Genomic DNA, 24,897 nt, shown 5'->3' with positions numbered 1-24,897 from the left:
CTAGAAAGTTGGATATAACAGCATTTTTGTACAGCTTGGTGATTTTTAGCCAGTGGAAAAGAAGGGATCAACAGGGGAAAGCAGATATTTTGGCGAGAACCGCCAATTGTGGCATAGCCAGTGTGGTATTTGAACTTATTTACTAATAATACTTCCCATGTAAGTGAAGTTATCTACTTAATCGATCTTCTCGTTACCCAGCATTATTCTTAACTTTATTTATTAATAGTCTAAACGAATTAGTCATCTGAACATTAATTTCCAAACCTATTCTTGCACCGTGAACTCTCAAAACCTCAAAAAGTTCATTTATGTCGCTAAGATTTTCATCTCGGACACTCAAATCATCTGCACAATCTTAGTCTAAGAGGGTTTGACCTTGACATTTGGTTCAATGCTCTTCTTTTGCCTTTACCGTGTTCCTAGGAGAAAGTCCATCAAAATAATCCATATAGACGTTGGCAGGGCACAACCTTTGTTAACTCCTTATTCAAATTCAAACCAGCTACTTCCTACCTTAACTGCAGCAACTTTGTTCTCGTATATAGTACAATTTTAATGTACTTATATTGTAAAACTTTAATGTACTCATCGGGTAGACCATCTTTAAGCTTTCTGAGCATTTGAACGAGAGAGAAAGATGGGTTTATTAATATAAAAAACAAAACAAGCAAATGGCCCGAAGCAAAGCTTGTTTGGGCTTACAACCCCAATACACATACAAATAAAAACAATACGAAAAAGGAGAAGAAAATAAAAAAGAAAAGAAAAGAAAAACCAATTACCCTGCATTTCAATCGATACGGGATTACACTTCAAAAAAGACAAAACAAAAAAACATAGCCAGCTTGTCTTGTCGTTACTGGTTTCAGTTGTTAGTTCCATTAAAAACTAGCAAGGTTACACTATGATTAAAATACAAAGATTTTAATTGTAAATGCCTGGAAATTTCTTTATATTTACGACTTATTTAGGGTCATTGGCTTGAAGCAGAGATATAAAAAACATGATTTTAGCCAAGTTTTTTGTTATTGGCGGACACAACTAAAATTTGTTTAGACAATAAAATATTGCTCAGCATCTGACTTTCCAGCTCTTTTTTAATTCTATCCCATTTTTCATAATTTTTGGCGAATATTTGCAAGATAATATCCAAGTACTGATATTTCAAGTCAATACTTCTAATACTGGGCTCTCTCTAGATGCAAAATCGCGCGAGATTTTCTTATTGAGTCGCGAAAAGCCCGCCATCTTTAGGAAATTATTAGTATGCCATCAATTGAATTTTTCAACTTTCATGAGGCAGGTTCTAAAAGCCACAACAACATCTCTATCCAGTGGAAATTCTCCGATGAAATAAATAAAAACACAAAACTCAATGCAAGGCAAATACTTTATTTTGAAAATTATCTTTTGCCTTTTCCTGCTTTCTTTACAGGCGCTCCTTTCCCTTTTCCTTTCTTTCCGGTTCCTCCTCTGAATTTTCCTTTACCTTTCTTACCACCTTTACTCTTCTTTTTCTTCCCACCTTTGTTGTGTTCATGTCTCCTAAAATTAATATTCAATAATTATTTCTTTCCTCAATTCAAATAACTGGCTAAACTTAAGAATTTGATTTGAAAATAACCAGAAATCAACTGAGCATAAAAATCCAACCGAATTTACTAATTTTCTTAATTTTTCCTTTATTGCCTGTACATATAGAGGGGTTAAAAGTAAATATAGAAGGTAAAAATTATTAACCCATGTGATTTTTAATTGCAAACGTAAAATAATGGTGTCTTAGAGAAAATATATAAGAAAAACTTAACATCAATATGCAGTGCATTAGTGCTGATATGGGTTGTGTTTTTCCTCTTCGCTCAAACAGAAATAATGCAACAGTTTTCTGAAATGCATAACTTACTTATGAAGCTCCTCCTCTTTTTATTCTAGGCCTCTCTATTTCTGACATATTAACCCCTATGGTGAGCAAGTGTTTAATTTTTTCATATAGTGGGGGGGGGGTAAGCATCTATGCTATGCAAATAGTTACGATCATATCCCCCTCTCTAGACGCTACGTCATTTTTCTTAGGGTTATTCTTGAACGCTGTTAATGGTACCTGGAAAAGAATACTGGGAATACTATCATTTTTATAAATGTAAGTAAAAACGTTTGCTTTCTTTTCATCGGTGACAATTGGAGAACCTACCTGAATGATTTCATGTTTACTGTTATCAATTGGCTGCTTCCAACCATTGAGTTACACTCGTAAAACGGTGATTCTTTGAAAGTCGCGGTTTGAAAACAGAGAACCTTTTTTCATTAAGTTATCGCTAAGTTCAAACCTCTATGCCTAAAGATATCGTAGGCTAATAGACTCTTTTGTTAACGCTTACTTTGGTCTACCGATTATTTTCGGATGCCAAAAGAAGAACATCAATTTTCACAGTTTTTTTTTTCTCTAAAAAAAAAGAAACAAAGAAAATAGTAAAAAAAAAAAAACAATCTAAGTCATGTTACGTAATGCCCTACTGGTACAAAGCCCTTTAACTCTCAAACCGACACGTCCCAGAATAATAGTCACATCATTTCTGTATAATCTAAAAAGTATGATCAAAGCTGTGCTTAACAAAAATAGTTTTTTTTTATGACCACAAGAACCTTAAAGGTCCTAAGTATAAATTCCTCAAAATTAGCACAAAATTCGACTTTTAAAGCTATGTTACAATATTTAAATTAAATTAAAAACGCCCAGTAAGAAGTTCACACCCCCATTCTCTATATATTTTAGGTTGATTTAATTAGGGAAATTTATCTGCTTTATCACAACGCTGTTTTCGCTATCTTCAACATTGCTAGATGATTCTACAGAAATTTTTAGAGACTCGTCTTTTTTACCATTTCTTAGATTTGACCAATATCCCTCAGTAAGATGGGGCGATTTAAACTACTAGATTTAATTTTTCAGCTTAACTGTAATGCATAATTACACATGTCTAGAACAGCTAAATCTTAGAGACCCATTTCCTCAGCAAAGGCAATCGGATACTTCTGCGGGTTATACAGGAATCTTAAAAAAATCCATGGAGGGATGGGGCCAAGGCTCAAAAAACTTCTGGGCCAAACAATTCACTTTTTTTAGCATTGCGAAATTACAAAATATCTGTACACAACCAGGCAATTATGACGAACCGAGGGATAGGCTTTAGATTAAGTATGTACAGCTTCAGGGGAATACAAAGTTGTCAAAACAGTAAAAATTAAAAATAATATATACTCACATTCCACTTGATTATTTACTGATCACTAATTACTTGATTGCATTTCACTGAATTTCTAAATTAACAAAATTTTCTATTATTTTCAACACAATTTCCTAAAAACTGGTTAAGATTTAACGCTTATTTTTCCTACGAAACATGTAATCATACGACAAGCTAATAACTATAATTTGCATTGAAAGGACAAGATACTTATGCCATTGGATTAATTAGTTTCAGATCTATCTGATTACTTAACCGATGCTATGATATTACTTCAGTCTTTTCTTTGGGAACAATCCGAACAGGCTTAAAAAATAGGGTAATTTTCGCATGTTTCTTACATATTTTCAACATATTCATCAATACAAAAGAAAATATAAAGTAATTACAAAAATACAAAAATATAATTCAATAGACGGATGAAGCTGAATCCCAGTTACCGAATGATAGATAGCTTGTCATCTTTCGTAGAACAAATTAAAACCATAGAACTGTAGAAAAACAATGTACCCAAAATCTGCAGAGGGGGGTATAAACCTTGGTGCACTCACAAAATCTTCTGTTCGTCTCTCTTAATACTCTTCATCGCAAACTGAGACCTCATTACCACATTTAAATAGGATTAATCCTTACTGGCAATTCTCCCGACCTTTTGACATGAATAAAATACCTTAGTATTACACTATCTGGCTGTATCTTCCAAACCCTCACAAGTTTCATCAATTGCAAACGTTTCACACTTCCTTAACTCATTATTTAATACTTTCTCTTCTCTCTTATTCTTATAAGACCTAATAATCTGGGTAAGACCGTATTCAGGGGGGTCCGGGTTTCAATCCCCAAAATTTTTGTCAAACTTGTAAAAACGTAACAAAATACCACATAAACAAATTTTTGATGAGTTTTTTTTTGTTTTACAATCCCCCGGGCAAAATTACACCCCGCCCCCGATCAAAAATCCTAGATACACCCTTGACTCTGGTACTTCTTATACAAAACTCTTCTTTCTTCCACGAGCCTTTGCTTTTACCTTGGGTCATGTCTGTCTGTTCCTGCAACTGTATGTAAGATACATCCGAGTTACTAATGTCATCATCGATCAGATCTACAAGAGTTGCATATAGCCCTATGATTACAATTTTATACATTATAGTGATATTACACGACTACAATGCCATCATCAATCCTTTTCCAACATAAAACACGCCGTAGAGGCTTCCTCCAAATCGGTCCAGTTTAAAACGTCTTAATTCGTCTGTCCAAATGTCAACATTGTAGTTGACTTTTGACATCAGAACGTTCTATGTCACAATTTTCCCATTACTTAAATTACTGAAAACATTAGGCCTCAAAAAGCGAATGCACACGAATACACGACAGGGATTTCTTCCAATGCACGATGGGAATTCTTTCCCAAGTCTATAGGAAGTGCTAAGCCAGATAGAGGTGGCAAACAAGAGGTCCTTAGGACTATCAATGAATGGAGGTTTTGTAAAGTACAGACCAATTTCTATCATTAAATATTTTTCAGTACCTGACGATGAACTACTATCAACAAGAGTCAAAGTCAGTTTTGGCAGTTGGATTACTTTTTTAGACCCCTTCCCTCTCGTTCGCTGCGACCTGGTGTCATATTGCCGCTCTTTATTCATTCCACTTAATATCAACATGACTTGTTTTAAATGATTTAATTTTTAAAACATACTAGCCCTTGTATGTGCATCAAAGTCTTCAGAATATATTAGGATATTTGCACATATTTTGCAAAATTGTTAAAAAAATAATGTTTTAAAACACAAAAAAAAAATATTAAATAAATCAAATACATGACATGAGTACCTGAAGCCTCTGGTCATTTTCAGGGAAATACGATCGATTTGCAATAAAACATGATAAATTTCCGGTAAAAATTAAGAAAAAACAAACCAAAAAGAGGCTTGTGGATTTGAGTCACTATTCTTCTAGATATGAGAGAAAATTAGATATTTCAGACCACCTAGTGTCACAAAATTACTTACTCTTCTTCTTCTGCACGCGTCATTCGGTTGACAGCTTTCTCAATATCTAGTTTAGGCTTTTTGGATTGAACTCTATCTAGGATCTCTAAGTTATGGGACTTTTCAGCAGCCGAGTCAGAAATGAGCGGTTGAAAATGGCTTCTTTTCCCTGTCTTAGGAATGGTCTTCTCATCCTTGAGTTTCTTCTGAAATTTACCCATAGAAGCTGTTGCAGTATGAGCAACATGAACCATACGATTCAGCTACAAGAACGAAGTGGAAAACTTTATAAAGGCGCCATTATGCGAAGTAAAATTATATCAGAGCCATCTAATCTTATTTCATTAATATGTTAATTTAAAAAACTTTTCCCACAAAACGAATTTTTCAACGAAAAGATAAGAGCTCCATTTAGCCAAGAACGAGCAAAAATAAAGTCAAATAATCTTCCAAGGCGTAAAACTACCACAAATCACTAAATAACTAAATGAAACTCAAAACGAACAGAAATTACAATAAATAGCCCATTTAAAGTCAAAACGAGCAAAAATTAGGACTGAATAGGGCTGATAACCTCCATGCCTTCTCAAGACCAGAACACAATTTGCACTTAACTGAAAAAAAAAAAAACAAGAGCTAAGAGCTCATATGGCACTTGTGACGAGGTCAAGAAGAGCCAAGAGCTCATATGATATGAGCTCTAGCAAAATTCTAAGAATCAATAGATTGCTTTAAAAGGAAAATCAGAGGCTTAATGCCGGTCTGGATTTAAAATAAGAGCTCTGAGTCACGAGGTCCTTCTAAATATCAAAATTCATTAAGATCCGATCGCCCACTCGTAAGTTAAAAATACCTCAATTTTCTAATTTTTCCTCTCGCTTCAGCCCCCCAGATGGTCGAATCGCGGAAAACAACGTTATCAAGTCAATTTGTGCAGCTCCCTGACACGCCTACCAATTTTCATCGTCCTAGCACGTCCAGAAGCACTAAATTCACCAAAGCACTGAACCCCACCACCTAACTCCCCCAAAGAGAGCAGATCCAGTCCAGTTACGTCAATTACGTATCTAAGACATTTATAAGCGTTTTCCAAAACTTCCAGTTATCCCTCCAACTCCCTCCAATGTCAACAGATCTGGTCGGGATTTGAAAGAAGAGCTGTGAGACATGAGTTACTTCTAATTATCAAATTTCATTACGATCCAGTCACCCATTCTTAGGTTAGAAATTCCTCAATTTTTCTAATTTTTCCAAATTAACAACGCCCAGTTCCCCCAAAGAGAACATATCCGTAACAATTATGTCAATCTCGTATCTATAACTTGTGCTTATTCTTCCCATCAAGTTTCATCACGATCTCACCACTCTAAGCGTTTTCCAAGATTTCCGGTTTCCAAGATTTCTGTCTCCCCCCTCTAACCCTCTATGTCCCTGGGTCCGGTTCGAATTGAGCATCTGAGACATAAGATTCTTCTATATATCAAGTTTCATTAAGATCCGATGACCCGTTCGTAAGATACCTCAATTTTCACGATTTCCAAGAATTCCGGTTCCCCCCTCCAACTCCCTTCAATGTCACCAGATCTGGTCGGGATTTAAAATGAGAGTTATAAAGCATAAGATCCTTCTAGATATCAAATTTCATTAAGATCTGAACACCCGTTCGTAAGTTACAAATACCTCATTTTTTCTATTTTTTCCGAATTACCCACCCCCCCAAACTCCACCAAAGAGAGCGGATCCAGTCCAGTTATGTCAGTCACCTATCTTGGACTTGTGCTTATTCTTTCTTCCAAGTTTCATCCTGATCTCTCCGCTTTAAGCATTTTCCAAGATTTCCGGTGCCCCCCCCCCCCTAATGACACTGGATTCGGTCGGGATTAAAAAATTAGAGATCTGAGTTTCAGGTCCTTCTAAATACGAAATTTCATTTAGATACGATCACTCTGTCGTAAGTTAAGAATGCCTCAATTTTTCTAATTTTTTAAAATTACCCCTCCCCCCCAGAAAGTAGATCCGTTCCAGTTATGTCCATCCCGTATTTTAGGACTTGTGCTTGTTTTTCCCACCAAGTTTCATCCCAATCCCTATACTCTAAGCGTTTTCCAAGATTTTAGGTCCCCCCCAACTTCCTCTTCACCGGATCCGACCGGGATTTAAAATGAGAGCTGCGAGACATGATATCCTTCCAAACATCACATTTCAATAAGATCCGATCACTCATTCGTAAGTTAAAAATACTCTTTTTTTTATTTTTCGGAATTAACCATCCTCTTCCCAACTCCCCCGAAGAGAGCGGATCCGTTCCAGTTATGTCAATCTCATATCTAGGACTTAAGATTACTGTTACCACCAAGTTTCATCCCGATCCCTCCACTCTAAGCGTTTTCCAAGATTTTAGGTTCCCCCACCCAACTCCCTCCCCCCAATGTCACCAGATCCGGTCGGGATTTAAAATAAGAGCTCTGAGACACGACATCCTTCCAAACATCAAATATCATTAAGATCCGATCACTCCTTCGTAAGTTAAAAACACCTCATGTTTTCTAATTGTTCAGAATTAACCCTCCCCCCCAACTCCTCAAAGAGAGTGGATCCATTCCGGTTGTGTCAATCACGTATCTAGAACTTGTGCTTATTTTTCCCACCAAGTTTCATCCCGATCCCTCCACTCTAAGCGTTTTCAAGATTTTAGGTCCCCCCCTCAATTCCCCCCAATGTCACCGGATCCAGTTGGGATTTAAAATAAGAGCTCTGAATCAAATCCTTCCAAAATCAAATTTCATTAAAATCCCATCACCCATTCTTACGTTAAAAATCCTTCATTTTTCTTTTTTTTTAATTAACCAGCCCCCCCACCTCCAGATGGTCAAATCGGGAAAACGACTATTTCTAATTTAATCTGGTCTAGTCCCTGGCATACCAAATTTCACCGTCCTAGCTTACCTGGAAGTACCTAAAGTAGCAAAACCGGGACAGACAGACAGACCGACAGAATTTGCGATCTCTATATGTCACTTGGTTAATACCAAGTGTCATAAAAACAAAAAAAAAAAAAAAAACGAACGAAAAAACAAATGACCAAGGATTGTCGCTTTAATTGACATATACTGATATTTATTCCTTAAAGTTTTGATAATTTTTTATTGATGAAAGTAAGAAACGTGAAAACATTTCAAACGTATTGTGTTTTCAGTAAAGCGCAAATTTTGTTCTGGTCTTGAGAAAACAGAGGGGTTATCAGCCCTACTCATGTTAATTTTTGCTCATTTTGAGTTTGACTCGGCTATTTATTGTAGTTTCTGTCTGTTTTAAGTTTTATTTGTTTATTCATAGTGATTTGTGGTAGTTTTACGCTTGAAAGGTTATTTGACTTTATTTTTGTTCATTCTTGGCTTAATAGAGCTCTTTTACTGTTCTTTCGTTTTGTACACAGCTTTAAAAGAAATTTCTGTTCGTTTTTTGTTGATATTGTCTTTTTCATCGAAAAAATAATATTTTATATCTTTACAGTTTTTTTTCTATAAGAATCCATAATATAGGTTGCTATTTGTATGTTGGAGAAACTTTTTCAACAATTTTGAATCCTGACACAAACAGTATTTTTTAATTTAAACTCTATAGCTTCTGAAGTTGACCTAAGAAATAAAACTTAATATCATTCCCAAAAGATTCCATCTATGATCTTTGAGAACCTTGATACACTTACAATTCCTTTGATTTATTTAAATTGTAAAAGTAGAAGTAGTAATAGTAGTATCCCCAAAAGTTTCGACTTAATGCCCCCAGTCGTTCTCGATATATCGCTGAGGTATCTTATTGGCAACCATAAACACAATGCCTTTTGATTTATTTTAAAACCATAATGGACCTAATTGTTGGGGTTTGACATGCCTAATATCCCTAAAGGCATAGTTGCTGGACCGTTCTACTATGCTGAACAAAACGACTGTCTAAAAATTTTGACTTGATGCGTTTGGAAAATGAATGGGCTCGAGAGAAGGGCTGCTTGCCCTGCAATCTCTTGATACTCTTAAAAAGGGCATCAGAATGTTTAATTTTGAATTGAAATAGCTCATTTAAAAGTTTCAACGATATTTCTAGCTATTATAGAGTAATCCTGCCTATGATATTCATTATATGCCCTTTTGAAAACTTACATGGATATAGTTTTTTGCTATAACTAAAACTCCTGAACGTTCCCTAAAATTTTCATCTTAATGCCTTTAGCGTCATTAGTTACATTAACTGTAGTGGCAGTGTTAAAAGTATACTTATAGTGCCCTCTGGCTAGTTCAAAAAACCCCACAACATACCCTTAAAGGTTTAAATCAATTATATAAGTTGTTCTTCGGATATTGCTTTATCACCTTTTTAAAAGTCCACATGCTCATACATTTTTTTTTATTTAGTTCAACATCCACCTAAATATTCCTTAAAAGCCTCATCTCAATACCCTTAGCTTACACAGTGGAAATTGTTGTAGCAGCATTAGTATCAGTATGAGCATAGCACCTTGGTTTTTTTTTTAACATTCCTGATGCAGCCACCAGGACGCATCATCATTGACAACCTGTGTGGGTCAGTTTCTATATATCCAAAATTTTTCGCATTAGTATCCTTAGTTTTAATAGCAGTAGCAGTAGCTGTAGAATTATTTGTAGTAACTCAAGCTTTAGTGGCAGTAGTAGTAATAGAAGTAGTAATAATAGTAACAGTAGCAGTAGTATGAGTAGAAGCAGTAGCATTAGGATGCAAATATTTTCTGTTGGTTAGTTCAACATCCTTCACAGCAAACCCTGTTAGTTTCAACTTCACACACCAAACGGTTCCTAAGATATTGCTGTTTCACACTTTGGACAACCTGCATACAGAGGGCGTGTTCTGATTCAGTTCATTTTCCCCATTAAAATTTCTTGAAAATTTCAACTTTATTCCCTTAGGCATAGTTGTAATAGTAGTCACAGTACTAGTATTGATATAACTAGTAACAATGTTGAATAGCAGTGGCATTAACCTATTGCCTTTTTGTTAGTTGAAAATCCCTCTCATCAAGTCCTAGAAGTTTCAATTTAATACAATTAGCCATTGCTATGACATTGCTGATATGTCCTTTTCATAACCTGTATGTTCATTTATTTCTTGAAGTTTTCATCTCAATGCTCTTAGCCCTAAAATTAGTTATAATAGAAGTATTAGTTGTAAATGTAGCAGTAACAGTCTAGTATTGCAGTAGTGTGCACATTTTGCCTTTTGGTGAGATTATCTCCCCTTTAAGTCTTCTCTGAAAGTTTCAATTTAATACCCAAATCAATCCTCGAGATACGATATTTTGACAATGTGCACGCACATAGCTTCTTTTGATTTAGTTCAAATTTCCCCTTAATACTGTAAATGAAGTAGTGTGGTAGTAGTAGTGGTAGTAGCATTGATAGCATCCAAATATTGCCTTTTTGATCTTTTCCCTTATCATTTCCTGAATTTTCCAAATTACTATAATCAGTTAATCCTGTGTTTTACCCTTTTGACAATCCCTATACACATGACGTGTTTTAATTTAGTTCTACACTCCTGTCGACATTCTCTGAAAGATTCACCTTAATACCCTTTGTCTTCTTGAAAAGTAAAGTTCAAACATGCATACCTTTCTCAATAACAGATACTATGTCTAAACAATAAATGAATTCCCTAATTTACAACCCTTGTCCTGAGGATTGTGGGGACGTTAACATCCCAAATACTGGACCTTTCAACAATGCTGGACAAACAGCTCTCTTAAAATTTCGATCGGACATGTTCTGTGTCCTTCCATTCTCTTTTGACTCTTGAAAAGGGCACTAAAACTTCCAACTTCCAACAAAATGAACTCCATCCGATCCATAGTTTATTCAACTACCCGTTCCATAAAAACTTTATATGCTATGGGCATAACTTACAACCCTTGCCATGGGCTCTGGGGGATTATGTCCATCCTAAAGAAACTGTTATATGATTTTTGGACTATTTTAGTTGCTCTCCATCATGTCTGACTTTTAAAAGGGAACTAGAGCTATACATTTCAAATCAAATGAACCTCTTCTAAAGTTCACACGACCACCCCTTCCATAAAAACCTTATATATTCCCCTGAGGCATAACTTACAACCTTTACCCCAGACTCTGGGGGATTCTGTTCCCCCCAAAGGCCTTATTATATGATCTTTGGACTATTTTTGAACACATGGCTATTTCAAAATTTTTATTGGATGCATTTGTGGAAAATAAAACGTAGGGGGGGAGGCTGCCCCAAACACTTTGACTCTTAAAAGGGAGCTAGTACATCTGATTTCCAATCCAATGGGCCCCCTCCAGAGTTTATACAATCACCCTTTCCATAAGAACCTTATATGCCCTCAAAGAAATAATTTCCAGACCTTTCAATTACACTGAACAAAATAACTATCTCAAAATTTTGACTAAATATGTTTTGGGAATTAATGGGTGTGGGGGGGGAGGCTTGTTGTCCTCCAATCAACTTTGACAATTAAAAAAGGCCCTTTCAATTTGCAATCGAATGAGCTTTTTGAAGTTTCTAAGACAAAAAATTACCATCTCGAAATTTCTGTCAGATACATTTTGGGAAAATGCTAGCTGAGAGGGGAGGGGGGTTATCCACCCTCTGATCACTCTGAATCTTAAGAAAGGTATTAAAACTTCTGATTACCAGCCCAATGAGCCCATCCGAAGTACGACCACCCTTTCTATAAAATTTTATATGCCCCCAGTAAATAACTTACAACCCTTGCCCCGAGGGCGACGGGGGGTTGTCAACCTCAAAGATATAATTTCCGGACCTTTTAAGTACGTTAAACAAAATGGTTATCTCAAAGTTTTGAATTGGATTTGTTTGGAGGAATGTTGGGCGTGTGAGGGGGTTAGTTCCCCTCTAATCATTTTTGACTAATGAAAGGGCTACTAGCCCTTCAATTTCCAATCGAATGAGACTTTTTCGAAGTTTCTACGACAACAAATGACCATTTAAAAATTCCTGTAAGTTGCATTTCGGGAAAGTATGAGGTTTGAGGGGGGGTATCCACCCTCCGATCACTCAGAATCTTAAAAAGAGCACTAGAACTTCTGATTACCAATCCAACAAACTCCCTCCAAAGTTTATACGATCACCCTTTCTATAAAAACTTTATATGCTCCCAGGGCACAACTTACAACCTTTGCCCTGAGGGCTGTGGGGAGATTGTCATCCTCAAAGATATGATTTAGACTTTTCAGCTACGTTGAATAATGGCTATCATAAAATTTTGATTGGATGTGTTTGGAGAAATGAGGGGTGGGAGGGGTGATAGTAGCCCTCCAATTACTTTTGACTATTAAAAAGGGCACTAGCCCTTTCAATTACTAATCCAATGAGCCCCCTCCAAAGTTTATAGGATCACCCTTTCTATGTTTACCTTATATGCCTCCAGGGCATAACTTAAAACTGTTGCCCTGAAGGCTGTGGGGGGTAGTAGCCCTCAAAGGCATAATTTCCGGACCTTTCAATTATATTGAACAAAATGGACATCTCAAAATTTTGATTGGATGCTTGGTGAAACGGTGGGCGTGGGAGGAGGGGTTAGTTGCCCTCCAATCACTTTCGATTATTAAAAAGGGCACTAGCCCTTTCAACTTCCAATCGAATGAGCTCTTTTCAAAGCTTCTACGACAACAAATGACTATCTCAAAATTTCGATTACATGTATTTCGGGTAAATATGAGGTGCTGCAGGGGGGGGGGTGTATCCACCTTCCGATCACTCTGAAAGGGAACTAAAACTTCTGACTACTAATCCAATGAGACCTCTTAGAAGATTATACGATAACCCTTTCTATATATAACTTATATACCTTCATGGCATAAATTACGCCCCTAGCCCTGAAGGCTCTAGGGGGGGGGTGCCTCAAAGACACCACCCATAGCCCCTAGGGAAGGTCTTTAAATTATAAAATTTGCCCATTATTTACGTATAGTATTTGTTATTGGGAAGTATGCATACATATTTAGGTTGGGGCGGGGAGGACGAATTTTCTGCTGGGAGAATTTTGCCTGGGGAGAATTTTCCATGGTGAGGGAAGATTCCAGAGGGTGAAGTTTCCAGTGGAAATTTTACACTGGGGGAATTCACCAGAATTCCAATACGAAATTTCTTTATGTGCCTTGCTTCCTTTTTACCTATTAAATTTTACGTGTGGAAATGTTAAGGATAACTGTCCGCGGTAAATTTTCGCCAAGATTGAATTGTCCAAATGATACTTCCGTGGGGAGGGGGATTTTTCTCGGAAGTGCAGCCATTTTCTCGGATTATAGCTTTCTCGCGGTATATGCTTTTTAAGTGATTTTTTTTTTTTTTTTTTATTGGTAGTCTTGCAGGTCCACCAAAAAGAACAAGAAACATTCCTCCAGGACTAGAAGTAATGTCAGACACAAGTGAGCCACTTAACACCGAGTTGCCAGGAAACGAAGAAAGAACATTATTCCAGGAGATTATTTGTTTAATAAGATGAAATAATATATTTTAGTATAGTTACCCTGATCCTGAAACCTGTTTCAGTAGGGTTAATTGTAAATGCAACTGGAAGGAAGAAGAAGATTAGAAGCAAATAAACAAGAGAAAATCTTCGTAAGAAGCCAAAAGGAGACGGTTTTTAAACTCCAAGTGCTGTTTATCAGAAGAAGAAGGTAATTTTACTTAAAGCTAAGTACGCTACTCAAGTGGATTCAACTAATCAAGCGGCGAAGTTCCCTCTTTCCCCTTTGCAGGTCATGTAATCTTAAAAATGAAACAATTGATCATTGCCTATTTGAATGTAACATTTTGACGTCTGCACAGTATACCCTGCAATGTAAAATGTTAGAATGCTTCAGACACCACAAAATTTCACTAACAGCCAAGAGTCTTGCTGACCATACTTGCACCCAGAGTAAAGAACTCAATATATATTCTCTTATAATTCAAATCCTAGCATCAAACGATCTACTGCAAGAAATCTGAGCAGATACAAGATAAATAAGGACAAACCAACTCCATAGCTCTGTCCATCTCACAGAGTGAGACAAAAGGAAAAGGGCTGAATAGTCTCGACTGAAAAGCCCCCGCCTGCTGAAAAAGAAGAAGAAGAAGACTACTATAAATACGATTTGAAAAAAAAAAATACAAAACCTACATATATACCTGATCAGTGTTATATTTCGCAGCTGGTTCCAGTACTGGCTTTTTGGCCTTCTTGGTATTCCTTGCTATATTCTGCAGGCGTTTCAGTTCGTTTTTTGCTACTTTTTCTTCTTTTATTCTATTAGCTTTGGCAAACTGGTCCTCATTTGGATTCACATTTTTAGCCACAGGCATTACCCAATTCTTCTCCTTTTCTGCTAGTGCCTTTTTGAAGCCAAATCTAGGAACCCAACGATTCAATTCCTCATCCCAGATAAGTTTTGATTTTTTTTGCTTCTTTATGCCTTTGTCTTTGGCATACTGCTCCCATTTTGTCAATGGCTTATCTTTAGGTACTCGTTTCTCACGGGGTATCCTAATTAAATAGTAAAGACATTTAATTTAAGTAATTATGAACCAAATTCATGCAAAAACACCTTGTATAGCAAAAGCAAATTTAAATAATTATGAAGCAAATTAATGCAAAAACACCTTGTATAGCAAAAGCGACAAAAATAAGAAATGCATATCTTACTCCAAAAAAAGACCCATACTTCAAGTAGAGAAATATTTTATCTTTTAGTTTTTTTAATATTTTCCCTTGTATTCCTTTTAATGGTCCTGTTTCAGCTCCTAATTGCTATTTCAAATTCCTTGCAATTTTCAGAAACGTTGGTAAGCTTGTTCCAATTCTGGCTTTTATTTTGTACTTTTATTTAATTAGACTATGACAATAGAATTCAAACCATCTGGGGCGTACGAAAAATGTCTGTCTAAATTTCAGCCAGAGGCTTTCAAGAACTTTTCTGAAACTCCGTTTGATTTTTTACAAATTAGAAGACAGAGCAAAGGTAGAAATTTGTATTTCTTTTTTCATCAAACAGAAGCGACTATTGGAATTAATAAAACCTTGAGCCCCCTCCATCTCCTGCTCTATGCTGTACGGAAAGACCTTTCATAGTAGCTCTCGGGTCTGAGTACACGGCTGTCTTTGCATGTAGTCCTTGCCTAACGTCGATCCAATCAGAGAAAACTAACCAGACACAAAGTTGAGCCATTTACTGTCTATTAACACTGTTTCAGCAATGATTCGTCTTTTAAACTCAGTTTGCTCAACTTACTGTCTTGTATGTGCTTTTGTCATACAAATTTGTGAGCCATTTCTTGCTAACTTCCAAAAGTTCAATTACTTCCAAATTTTATCAGTATAATGCCTCTTTGGTGGCAATGCAATAGTATAACATAAAAATTCCACCTTCTTGTATACTCCTCCTTTCAGCCCCTTCAATAATTTTTACAAATTGTCTGGCGACTGAAATTAGAGACCTTTGAGCGTTAAAAGCCTCGAATATAAGTAGGAGGAGTTTCAAAATGCACAGTTAAACTTGTTTTGCTTCTAGATTTAGATGAAGGATCAGAGTGACAATAAACAACAAATAAAAAAACAATATGTTACTATTTTTGCTTTGCATTGCGGCAGAAAAATTGCAATAATAATTTGAATTTGTTTGTTTCTGCAATAACACAACATAAAAATTCCCACTCTTGTAAACTCCCTCCTGATAAAATAAAACAACATCAGCAGGTGATTGGGCACAAGAAAAAGTACAAAACAGACACTATTATACAAAACTTGATAGTACAGTGGTTTGAACACTTGCCCAAAATATAAAGAACATTTTTAAAAGGGGAGGAGGCATTTTCTGGGGGAAAATTTCACTTGAGGGGAATTGCCAGAAGAAAATTTACCACAGGTGGGGGGATTCACATGGGGAGAAGTTTTCTGGGTGATTTTTTCAAATACTTCTAATTTAAAATACGATCGTCATTAACACAAGGGGTAATTCTCCACGAGGGAGATTTTTCGCGGAGGGGGAGGTTTCCATGGGAGGAGGGGGATTTTTCGTAAGTTCTTACAACTGCTAGTTAGAAATAAGGGTTTCAGTTTTAGGTTTTCTTGACCAAGGTCCATGAGTCAGGTGAGCTAATGGTTAAAAAAATTCCCAGGCAACATTTGAATTTCAGATGCAAGGTGAGGCAGAAAACACCTGATCCCCCTGCAACAAGTAAATATGCCTAGGGTTACTGCTTGCTCAAAAAGCATTAAGTGCAAATGTTCTACATTTTGTCTTTTGTTTTCTCTGTCTAAAGCATAGAGCTGATTAATGGCCTTTAAAGATTTCTATAATGGATAAACCATATTTTTTTTCGTCAAAAGTGATTCTTCTGTAGGACTTCTGATTTATGAGCCTACAAAGGGCAAGTACTCACTAGAAATTCAGAAAGGCAGCAAAAAAACACATTTTACCAAGAATCGTCAAATCAAGGATGGCAATTTTCTGGGTGAGTTAGTAAATCCAAAAAACTTAATTCTGCTAAAGCTACAATGTGTCTACAACTTGGAAAAATAGAACTGCTAAGAAGCTGGGAAACTGCAAATTCCTACAGACGAAACGCAATATTATCTACACCAAAATATTGATACACAGTGTGAAATAAATACAAACCTAGGTGTGATATTACAAAAAATTGAAAAATATTAAAAAAATAAGCAGTAACATCTAGATTCTTTTTTCCGCAGCTTTTGATTCTTCCATTTCATCTCTAGCATCTATAGGAAAATGTGATACTAAAAGTAGTGTTGTAACTGGTAGAATTGGTCATGGTAAAATTGAGTAGTTTATGTATTTTAACGTAATTTTTACAGACCCCCATAAAATTAGTATTTTACCTATTTTATATAATTTACCCATTTGACGCACTGGCATTTTACGTATTTCACCAGTATTTGACACATTTTACTGACATATTGTACGAGGGGCTTACAATTTTCACAGCACAAAAGTGTAAAGAAACTGGCAGTACCAGGTTTGGATATGATTTTGTTTTGTGTATAGCTGTATTACCCAGTTTAAAAGGCTGTCTGTCTGACTTCAGTCTCTTGTTATCAGAACGATAAAGTTTATTATAGAACAAGTAATTATAAATTTGGAATGCTGAAATATTCGCTGAAATAAAATTACATTACATTATTTCTGTGAGCTGTTAAAGAATATGCTGAAATAGACAGAAAGTGCTACAAGCAGGATTGACACACGACAAACAAGAAAAAAAATTGTAAAATTAAATAGCCAAGAAAAACGAGGGTAATATCAGCCAGTAGACAGAAAAGAAGCAAAAATGATAGAAGCATATATTTTATCAGGGACTTTTGCCCAGCAGTCTTCAGTGCTGAAAAAAAAGAGAAAAAAAAAAAAACTTTTGAATTAACAACAGAGCAGAAGAATGACTTAATCAAACAAACCAAGCCAGAATAAATGAAAGACTATTCACCAATTAAGATAGACAAGAATTCTCTGCTTAGTGGTTAACTTAGCTTGTCTACTGACTAAATTTTCCTTAAAAGTGTGGTCAGATGATCTTAATTTAAACTAAACAAATTTTTTTATTTGAATCTTTTAATTTTAAGTTATTGTAAATTGGGTTTATAGGAACATCTCCAGGATCTCTATTTAAAGCAAAGTCTCTATTAATGAATTTTTTTTTATTTCAACTGCCTTCCTAAAAGAATGTGGGAATCCATTTACTTCAGATATTAAAGTTGCCTTATCAAAAAGAGCTAAATGACCTGGATTTTCAACAATGTGGAGGCTAAAGCAGAATCAATATACTCATTTTAATATAAATTTCACATCCCAAAAAAAAATTGTATTCATACTGTTGTTTCCCCAGGAGCTGGTGTTAACCCCATCCCAGAAAATATCCCAATGAAGAATTCCCCTCATAAGGAAATCCCCTTCCCCCTCCCATTTCCCCATGGACAATTCCAAAATTTCTTTAGAAGTGAAATTGAAATTTCTACTCTCATGTTTAAGTTGGAGGCAATCATATAGCATTGCCTATGGTAAAGACCCATAAGAGTTCATATAGTAAAGACCATAAGGGTTCTATAGTAAAGAGCCATATTAATATTTGTTCATTTATCTATTCTCAACAGCACTTTATGTGGAAGGGGTGGTTAAATAAACTTTGGAGGGAGCTTAACTGTAAATCGAAAGTTCCAGTGCGCTTTTCTAAGCCTGCTTTTCAACCAATTACTACCAAATGAGTTGTTACAGACTACACTGTCATTAAGAAATTCTTATTCTAGTTTAAATGGCTCTTGTGTTTCAGCAGTTGTTTTGAAAGAATCTTTAGATAAATACAAAATTAGTTCTAAGGGAGAGACAAGGGGAGGTTGGAGGTAAAAACTTATATATAATCCTCAGTGCCATATTCAAAACTTTTGTTTGGGGAGAGGGGGCTCTGGAACAGGCACAGTCACCTTAATCATAATCTGAGTCTGAAGGAGAGGAACTTCATTCGCCAGCAGATCCTGTCAAAGATGATCTTAATGACTGAATGTTCTGCTATTATGATCTGGTGTTTAGTTAAATAGTCATCAAAGTGTTATAGTCATCCAAGTGTTACAGACCACTTATTTACTTGTATTTGGTGCTTTCATAAATAAATAGAAAATACTGTGTATGATGTGAGAAATGTTGCTGAATGTGGCTATTTAAATATGCAATTCTGTTAGGGCAACATTTCTTAGGTTTAAATCTAGGAAAAAAAAAATGTTGATATGATTTTGCACCCAAATAATGGTAAATTTGATTTTTCTTTGCTTTTTTTTTACAAAATAGATGTCCAAAACCAGGTACTCTCCTAATGCTGAGGTATTACCCAAGGCACAATATTACCAAAGGGACAGACTAGACTGTTAATTAAATTGATCAAACTCTAGATGAAGAACCATTACCTTTTTTAAGCCCAGGAAAAATAGGATCATCAGAAAACTTCATTAAAATCTGAAAGTGATGCCTAAAAAGAAATGCTCAACTGGTCTTGTAGCTACAGGGCATCTCTTTTTTACCCTAAACACCAATTTTGCCAAATATTTCATAAGGAGTACAATATTTTACCCTATTTTACCAATTTTACCTTATTTCACAAATTTCAAATTATTTTAACAGTTTTACTTACCAAGTCTTTAGTTGATGGTAATTTTACAACAGTAACTAAAAGTTTATTTCTTACCTTAGAATAGGTTCAGGGATTTTCGCCACAATAACTTCATCAACTCTTTCAGTTGGGAGTTCATAAAGTTTATTTACTAGATATTGAAGGTTATCTCTGCTCAATGATAACAAATATTCTTCTTTATTAGTTCTGAAAGAAAATTCAAGAACAATACAGTTGGTGGCGATTGCTTACTCCTGAAATTCAACTGAAGCACCTCTTTTGTTTCCCACTCTAGATTTTTTTAGGCTAATTGTGTAGTATTTTTTTTTCAAAAAATTTTGCAATGAAAGTAAAGAGCAAAGTTGAAACTTAAAGCAAACAAAAATTACTGCTGGTTTATGCAACATATTTTGGAAAAACTGTTTCAAACAAATTAGCTCATGACATTTCTATATATTTATAAAAGTCTGAAAAACTAGCAATTTACTTAAACCATAAAACCAACGTAATAAAACAGAAATAGACACAGGAGTAATTCATAAAGCTCTCAATAGTCTTTTACCATCCATAAAATCAATAACCTTGATGATACAATTTTAACTGTCTAGAAAATTCATTAAGGTTTAATTTCCAATAGTGCTAGTTTTTCAGAATTCTGCAAATATAGGAAATATGATGAGCAAGTTTGTTTGAAACAGTTTTTCAAAAATGTGTTGCAAACCCAGCAGTAATTTTTGTTTCATTTATGTTTCAACTTTGCTCTTTACTTTTTTCCGGAAACGTTTTTTGAAATTAATTTTGGCATGTGTTTAAGGTTTTAAAATACTGACAATAAACCTAACAAAAAGTTTTTTTCTAACTTAAGCAAAGAAACTGATGAATTCAACATGAGTTTTAGTTAAAATAGAGCATTAAATATAGGTTTAACTTCCAATCTCTTTTAAACCTTGCCTTAAAAAATCTGGAATTTATTACCAAAAGTCTATAGGGTATTCATCCTTGGCATCTTTGAGGAGTCACAAATAAAAAAAAATTAATTATATAAGAAATTATTAAAAGAACTTTAGACGTGCACTTAATATAATGTATACAAATTTGTGTTTTCGTTTTTTTGTGCTTCTTTGTTTTAAATATTTTAGAACAAATCACTGAAAATGAATCAGCAATTAAAAGAATCTCCAGAATCTAAACAAAGATTAAAAAGAAAAGCAATAGGAGTGGCAAGACGAGGAGCCAATTCACATATAAAAAAAAATAACCTGAAACATTATCAATATCACCATCTGAAATGCCATCAGGGTTCAAGTTTTTTTCTTACTTTTGAGAAAAATGAAAAATTCATCTGTAAAGCTTTTTTTATGTTAGTTCACAGTAAAATGATGTAAGAAAAAGTAATCTGTATGACTTTTTCTGGCTACAGTATATCAAAATAAAGCAAAAAATTATCTTTCGCCCAATTTGGTAGTAAAATCCAATGGGGTGCACTTACATATCTAGAGTAGTAGTTGAGGAAGGTGAATCAAATTCTCAGAAAAGAATCCAGAGTCTCAATGATTCCCAGGAAAGATAGTTTAAAGTATATATCCCTACCCTTTCTTCCCCTAGAGAGCACTAGCCTTGACTTCATACTGAGTTCAAATTTAACTTTTATTTATTTATTTTATTTAAACATGAGAAAGTCATGGGCTTGTTGCAATACAAATACAAGAAATTAAAGCTCAACAGCAACACTGCAAGACACAGAAAAAAATAAATAAAAATATTCTTCAATAAAAACAACTATACAACTAAATATATTACATAAACTTTATAGTCTAATGCTTTCATGTTAAGAATAACTGAAAACATTCCATAGTTCAAATGTAAAAAAAAAATCTTTCCAAATTGTTCAATCTCAATAACCAATCTTTGGAAACAGTAAACTAATTTTAGGTCCTTGTATCCACATTAGTTTAGATTAGCCAACTGGTTGGCTAATCTAACATTTTATAGATACACAATCAGTTACATTAGCTACCCAGTTGAAAATGAAAGTTTTCCCATATATAATGTTTAACTATGGAACTTTTCTGTATATAAACTAGCTTATGTGATGGATATCCATTTGGGAGAGACTACTACTAATAGCAATAATAACTTACTGCAGCACCAAGCTGCCTGCAACAGAGCTATGAATATTCCTCTATCCTATCTATTTACAGCTCTTTACACCCTTCCAATAAGTTCTCATTTCCCTTAAATCTTTTTTTTGCCTCCTTCCACCCAATTTGGAGACACCTACTTTTCATTTGGCCTTAGATGGCTAGCAGAAAAGGAGCCCTATACAGAGGGAAATAATCAGTAGTCATTTTAGATCTCATAATCTAGGGGGGGCAAGGTATACCATATAAAAAAATATAAATAAAAGGAACTTAATGTCAGATATCAGAAAAACTAGACAGGAGTAGCTACCCTCCCCCCATCCAAGTCTAGAATCATCACTAGAAATAACCAAATTTTTGTACAGCTTACTGTTTGAAATACAGTCTTTCAGATGGTTACACAAAACAATCTATAAATAATTCCTCTGGAAAAACATCTAAAACAAATCCCCTGTCTTTTGGATTACCCATATTTTGTAGCCAGAATCACTGTAGCTTCTAATATTCTCATTTTTGTTGGCAGACTTATCTTCCTAATCTCATATATAGCACAGTCATTTTAACTTATTTATCTGGTATACCACACAAGGATTGTATATTTCCTAAAGTTCTTCCACTGCATGAATCAAATGTTTGTTCAGTCTATAGATCAAAATATTAAAGAGCATCACAACTTTACTCAATGCCAATTTATGAGGTTTCAAATATCTATAAATACACTTTTTAAAAAAGGAACAATCAATTGATATGGCTTAAAATTGCTTAAACAGGAATTGCATTTTTCAACATCAAAAACCAGAGAAAAAGAAACTGAAAATTAAGATATAATGATGTTTTGTCAAAATTTCAATAGGCATAGACTTGTAGGTAAATATTGAGCAGTTAATATTATTTACCAACAAATAAAGTGAACATACCATTTGATACCTTTTATCATGCTCTGTTTGAATATAATAATTGCTTTTGGCACAAATGAAATTTGGCCCTACCCCTATATATGCTAATTCAGGCTATATATTTGCACATTAGGGGGAAGGGGGGTTAAGATTTATTTCTGATACAAATGAATGTAATTTGGATTCAGCATGCAATTCTGACTACAGAGGTAAGTTTGAGCTTTAAATCTACCCCCCTAATGTGCAAATATATAGCCTACCCTGAGTTGGTATATATAGAAATGGGGGTGAAGTTTATTTGCACCAAAAGCAATTAGGCCTATGTTTGAAAAGAGCATAGAAAAAAGGCATTGAATTTTTTGTTCACTTTACATGTAGGTCAATATGAACAGCTCAGTACCAATTTGTCAAGTAGTCAAATTTTAAAACATAGAAATCAGAAGAGGATTAACATAGTAGCTTTGTAGTACCTTCCTGGAGTATTTTTTGGCCGTGGATGCATTAGGTTACTGAAAGTTTTGATTTTCTAACCTAACTGCTTTCCAAGAGAGCAAAAAGTAGATTTTATAGAAGTCAACCAAAACTCTATTCTAAAAGACCTCTAAATCAGTAAAGGGTATCATTATACGCTAGCCTAAGCAATTTGCTTGCTATGGAAACCAGGAAAATGCCTCTATAATTACCACACACTCATACTTATCAGCTGTTATGTAGGGAAGTTTATTCAAAGTTTTCCTAAAATTAATAAGTAAGCCTAGCCTACTTCCCTTTTTTTTCTAACCCATATTCACAATCTTCAGTAGTCTATGCTATTATGAATTAGGGTGAAATACCTCTTTTTGGGAAAAACCACTTTTCTTTGGCATTCTGGAAAATTAGCAATGAGTTTTTGGACCATCCTGTTTTAGCCTACAACAGCATGATGCAATGTGAGGGCAGTAACAAAAACCCCACCTTTTTGGTCAAATTTTCACCAATAATTTGTCCATATAAATTAAAAATGTGGTCTCTGTTTTGACAAGCAATTGAAAAGAAAAACTTATACTTAATATTAGTGATTTATAGAATAAATACCAAGCAATAAAAGTTATATTTTTAGAATTATAAGAAAATCAACTTTCTGTCAATGTGAATAAAACTGAAACACTACAAGGATGTACACACCAAAATAAGATAGCCTAACTAGTATTTCCAAAATAAGGTCCTGGTATGTAAATCAGTAAACTAATAATTTTGAGAGTATAATCTTAAATAATTTTAATAATAACCATATTAATGTAGGCCTATAGCTTAGGTTTTTATCTTCAGTAAAATTCTAGTTAATTGACTTCTTGCTATCTCAGAAAGGGTTTAGGTTAGGAAAATGAAACTTTCAGGGATGGATCTACAGACTAAAGTATGTCCTGGGAAGGAATTTTGAAGTACCTACCTCCACTCCTTCTCCCTCTAGCAGGCCCTGAAATTTGCCTACATGACAGGTCTATTACCTATTGAAATTTTGACAAAACAACATTTTACCATAATTTTCAGTTACTAGTTGCTTTTTCTCTGCCTTTAGTTCTGAAAATGCAATTCCTGTTATTTGAGTAGAATTTTGAGCTAGGCCTATATCAATGTTTTTTTTTCAAAATTTAGGGAATGCATTTGCATATCTTTAAAACCTTATAAAATGGAATTAAGCAGAGTTACAAAGCTGAAAACAATTTTGTTGTACTTCATTCAAGCAGAAGATCTATTTTGCAAGGTTTCACTTTTATAATACACATATTTTTAAAGGTTATCAAAGGTCAGGGCCCTCTAGAGAGAGGAGTGAAGGTAGTTGCTTCAAAACACCTTTTTGGGACATACTTTAGTCTGTAGATTCATCCCTGAGAGTTCCATTTTCCTAACCTAAACCCTTTCTGAGACAGCAAGAAGTCAATTGACAAGAATTTTACCTTATCTTCTCCTATATATACAGTTCTTCTCAATTCTTCTTTGGTAACAAGATGTGATGGTATTAGTTTTACATAATTTTGCTCAATTGGATACTAGTTTTTTACCCTATGAACTAGAGATAAATTAACATTTGTCAAACTGATCTTTAACTTTGTAGCCACCATCCAGAACATACTCCCAAATAAATTAACTCACTTTATATTCCCTAGATCTATTTCATCCAGATCATTTAGTAATAGGTTTCCTAAATCAACTTCTGGTTGTAAATGCTTTGAGACATGAATGCTCTGTAAAAGTTCTTCTTTTTCAGACAGTTTCTGCAGCACTTCAGAAACAATTACGTCTGTCATCTTGTGTTAAATGCTAAAGTATAAATGCTTGGAATAAAATTCTAGTGTCTGAAACGTAAACAGAAATTCAGCTTTGGATTGACAAATACTTAAAAGAAGCACATGTTTTTCATATTTTGAAACTGTGGGTACTATTTAGT

The 24,897-nt window shown here is 34.7% G+C and overlaps 1 protein-coding gene across 1 annotated transcript; it reads right to left on the bottom strand.

The window, feature by feature from the left end:
* Nucleotides 1–1,379: 1,379 nt before the first annotated feature.
* Nucleotides 1,380–24,897, bottom strand: LOC136027178 (ribosome biogenesis regulatory protein homolog). Its single transcript, XM_065704188.1, has 5 exons — nt 24,603–24,897; nt 19,508–19,639; nt 14,450–14,804; nt 5,267–5,508; nt 1,380–1,548 (listed from the first exon to the last, which is right to left on the bottom strand). The coding sequence occupies exons 1-5, from the start codon at nt 24,755–24,757 to the stop codon at nt 1,407–1,409; spliced, it is 1,026 nt and encodes a 341-aa protein (XP_065560260.1). The 5' UTR covers nt 24,758–24,897; the 3' UTR covers nt 1,380–1,406.

This window comes from Artemia franciscana, chromosome 1 (genome assembly GCF_032884065.1).
Source record: "Artemia franciscana chromosome 1, ASM3288406v1, whole genome shotgun sequence".
In the NCBI taxonomy this organism is placed as follows: domain Eukaryota; kingdom Metazoa; phylum Arthropoda; class Branchiopoda; order Anostraca; family Artemiidae; genus Artemia; species Artemia franciscana.
Note: the sequence above shows the minus strand (reverse complement) of the source record. Positions and strands in the feature narration are given on the sequence as shown.

What these genes read in the sequence shown, in the direction of transcription:
- LOC136027178 (XM_065704188.1), bottom strand. Translation starts at nt 24,757, where the DNA reads ATGACAGACGTAATTGTTTCTGAAGTGCTGCAGAAACTGTCTGAAAAA. An exon ending in ATCCCTGAACCTATTCTAAG is followed by an intron (nt 14,805 to 19,507) that starts GTAAGAAATAAA and finishes CTATTTAATTAG; the next exon opens with GATACCCCGTGAGAAACGAG. An exon ending in CGAAATATAACACTGATCAG is followed by an intron (nt 5,509 to 14,449) that starts GTATATATGTAG and finishes TCGTTCTTGTAG; the next exon opens with CTGAATCGTATGGTTCATGT.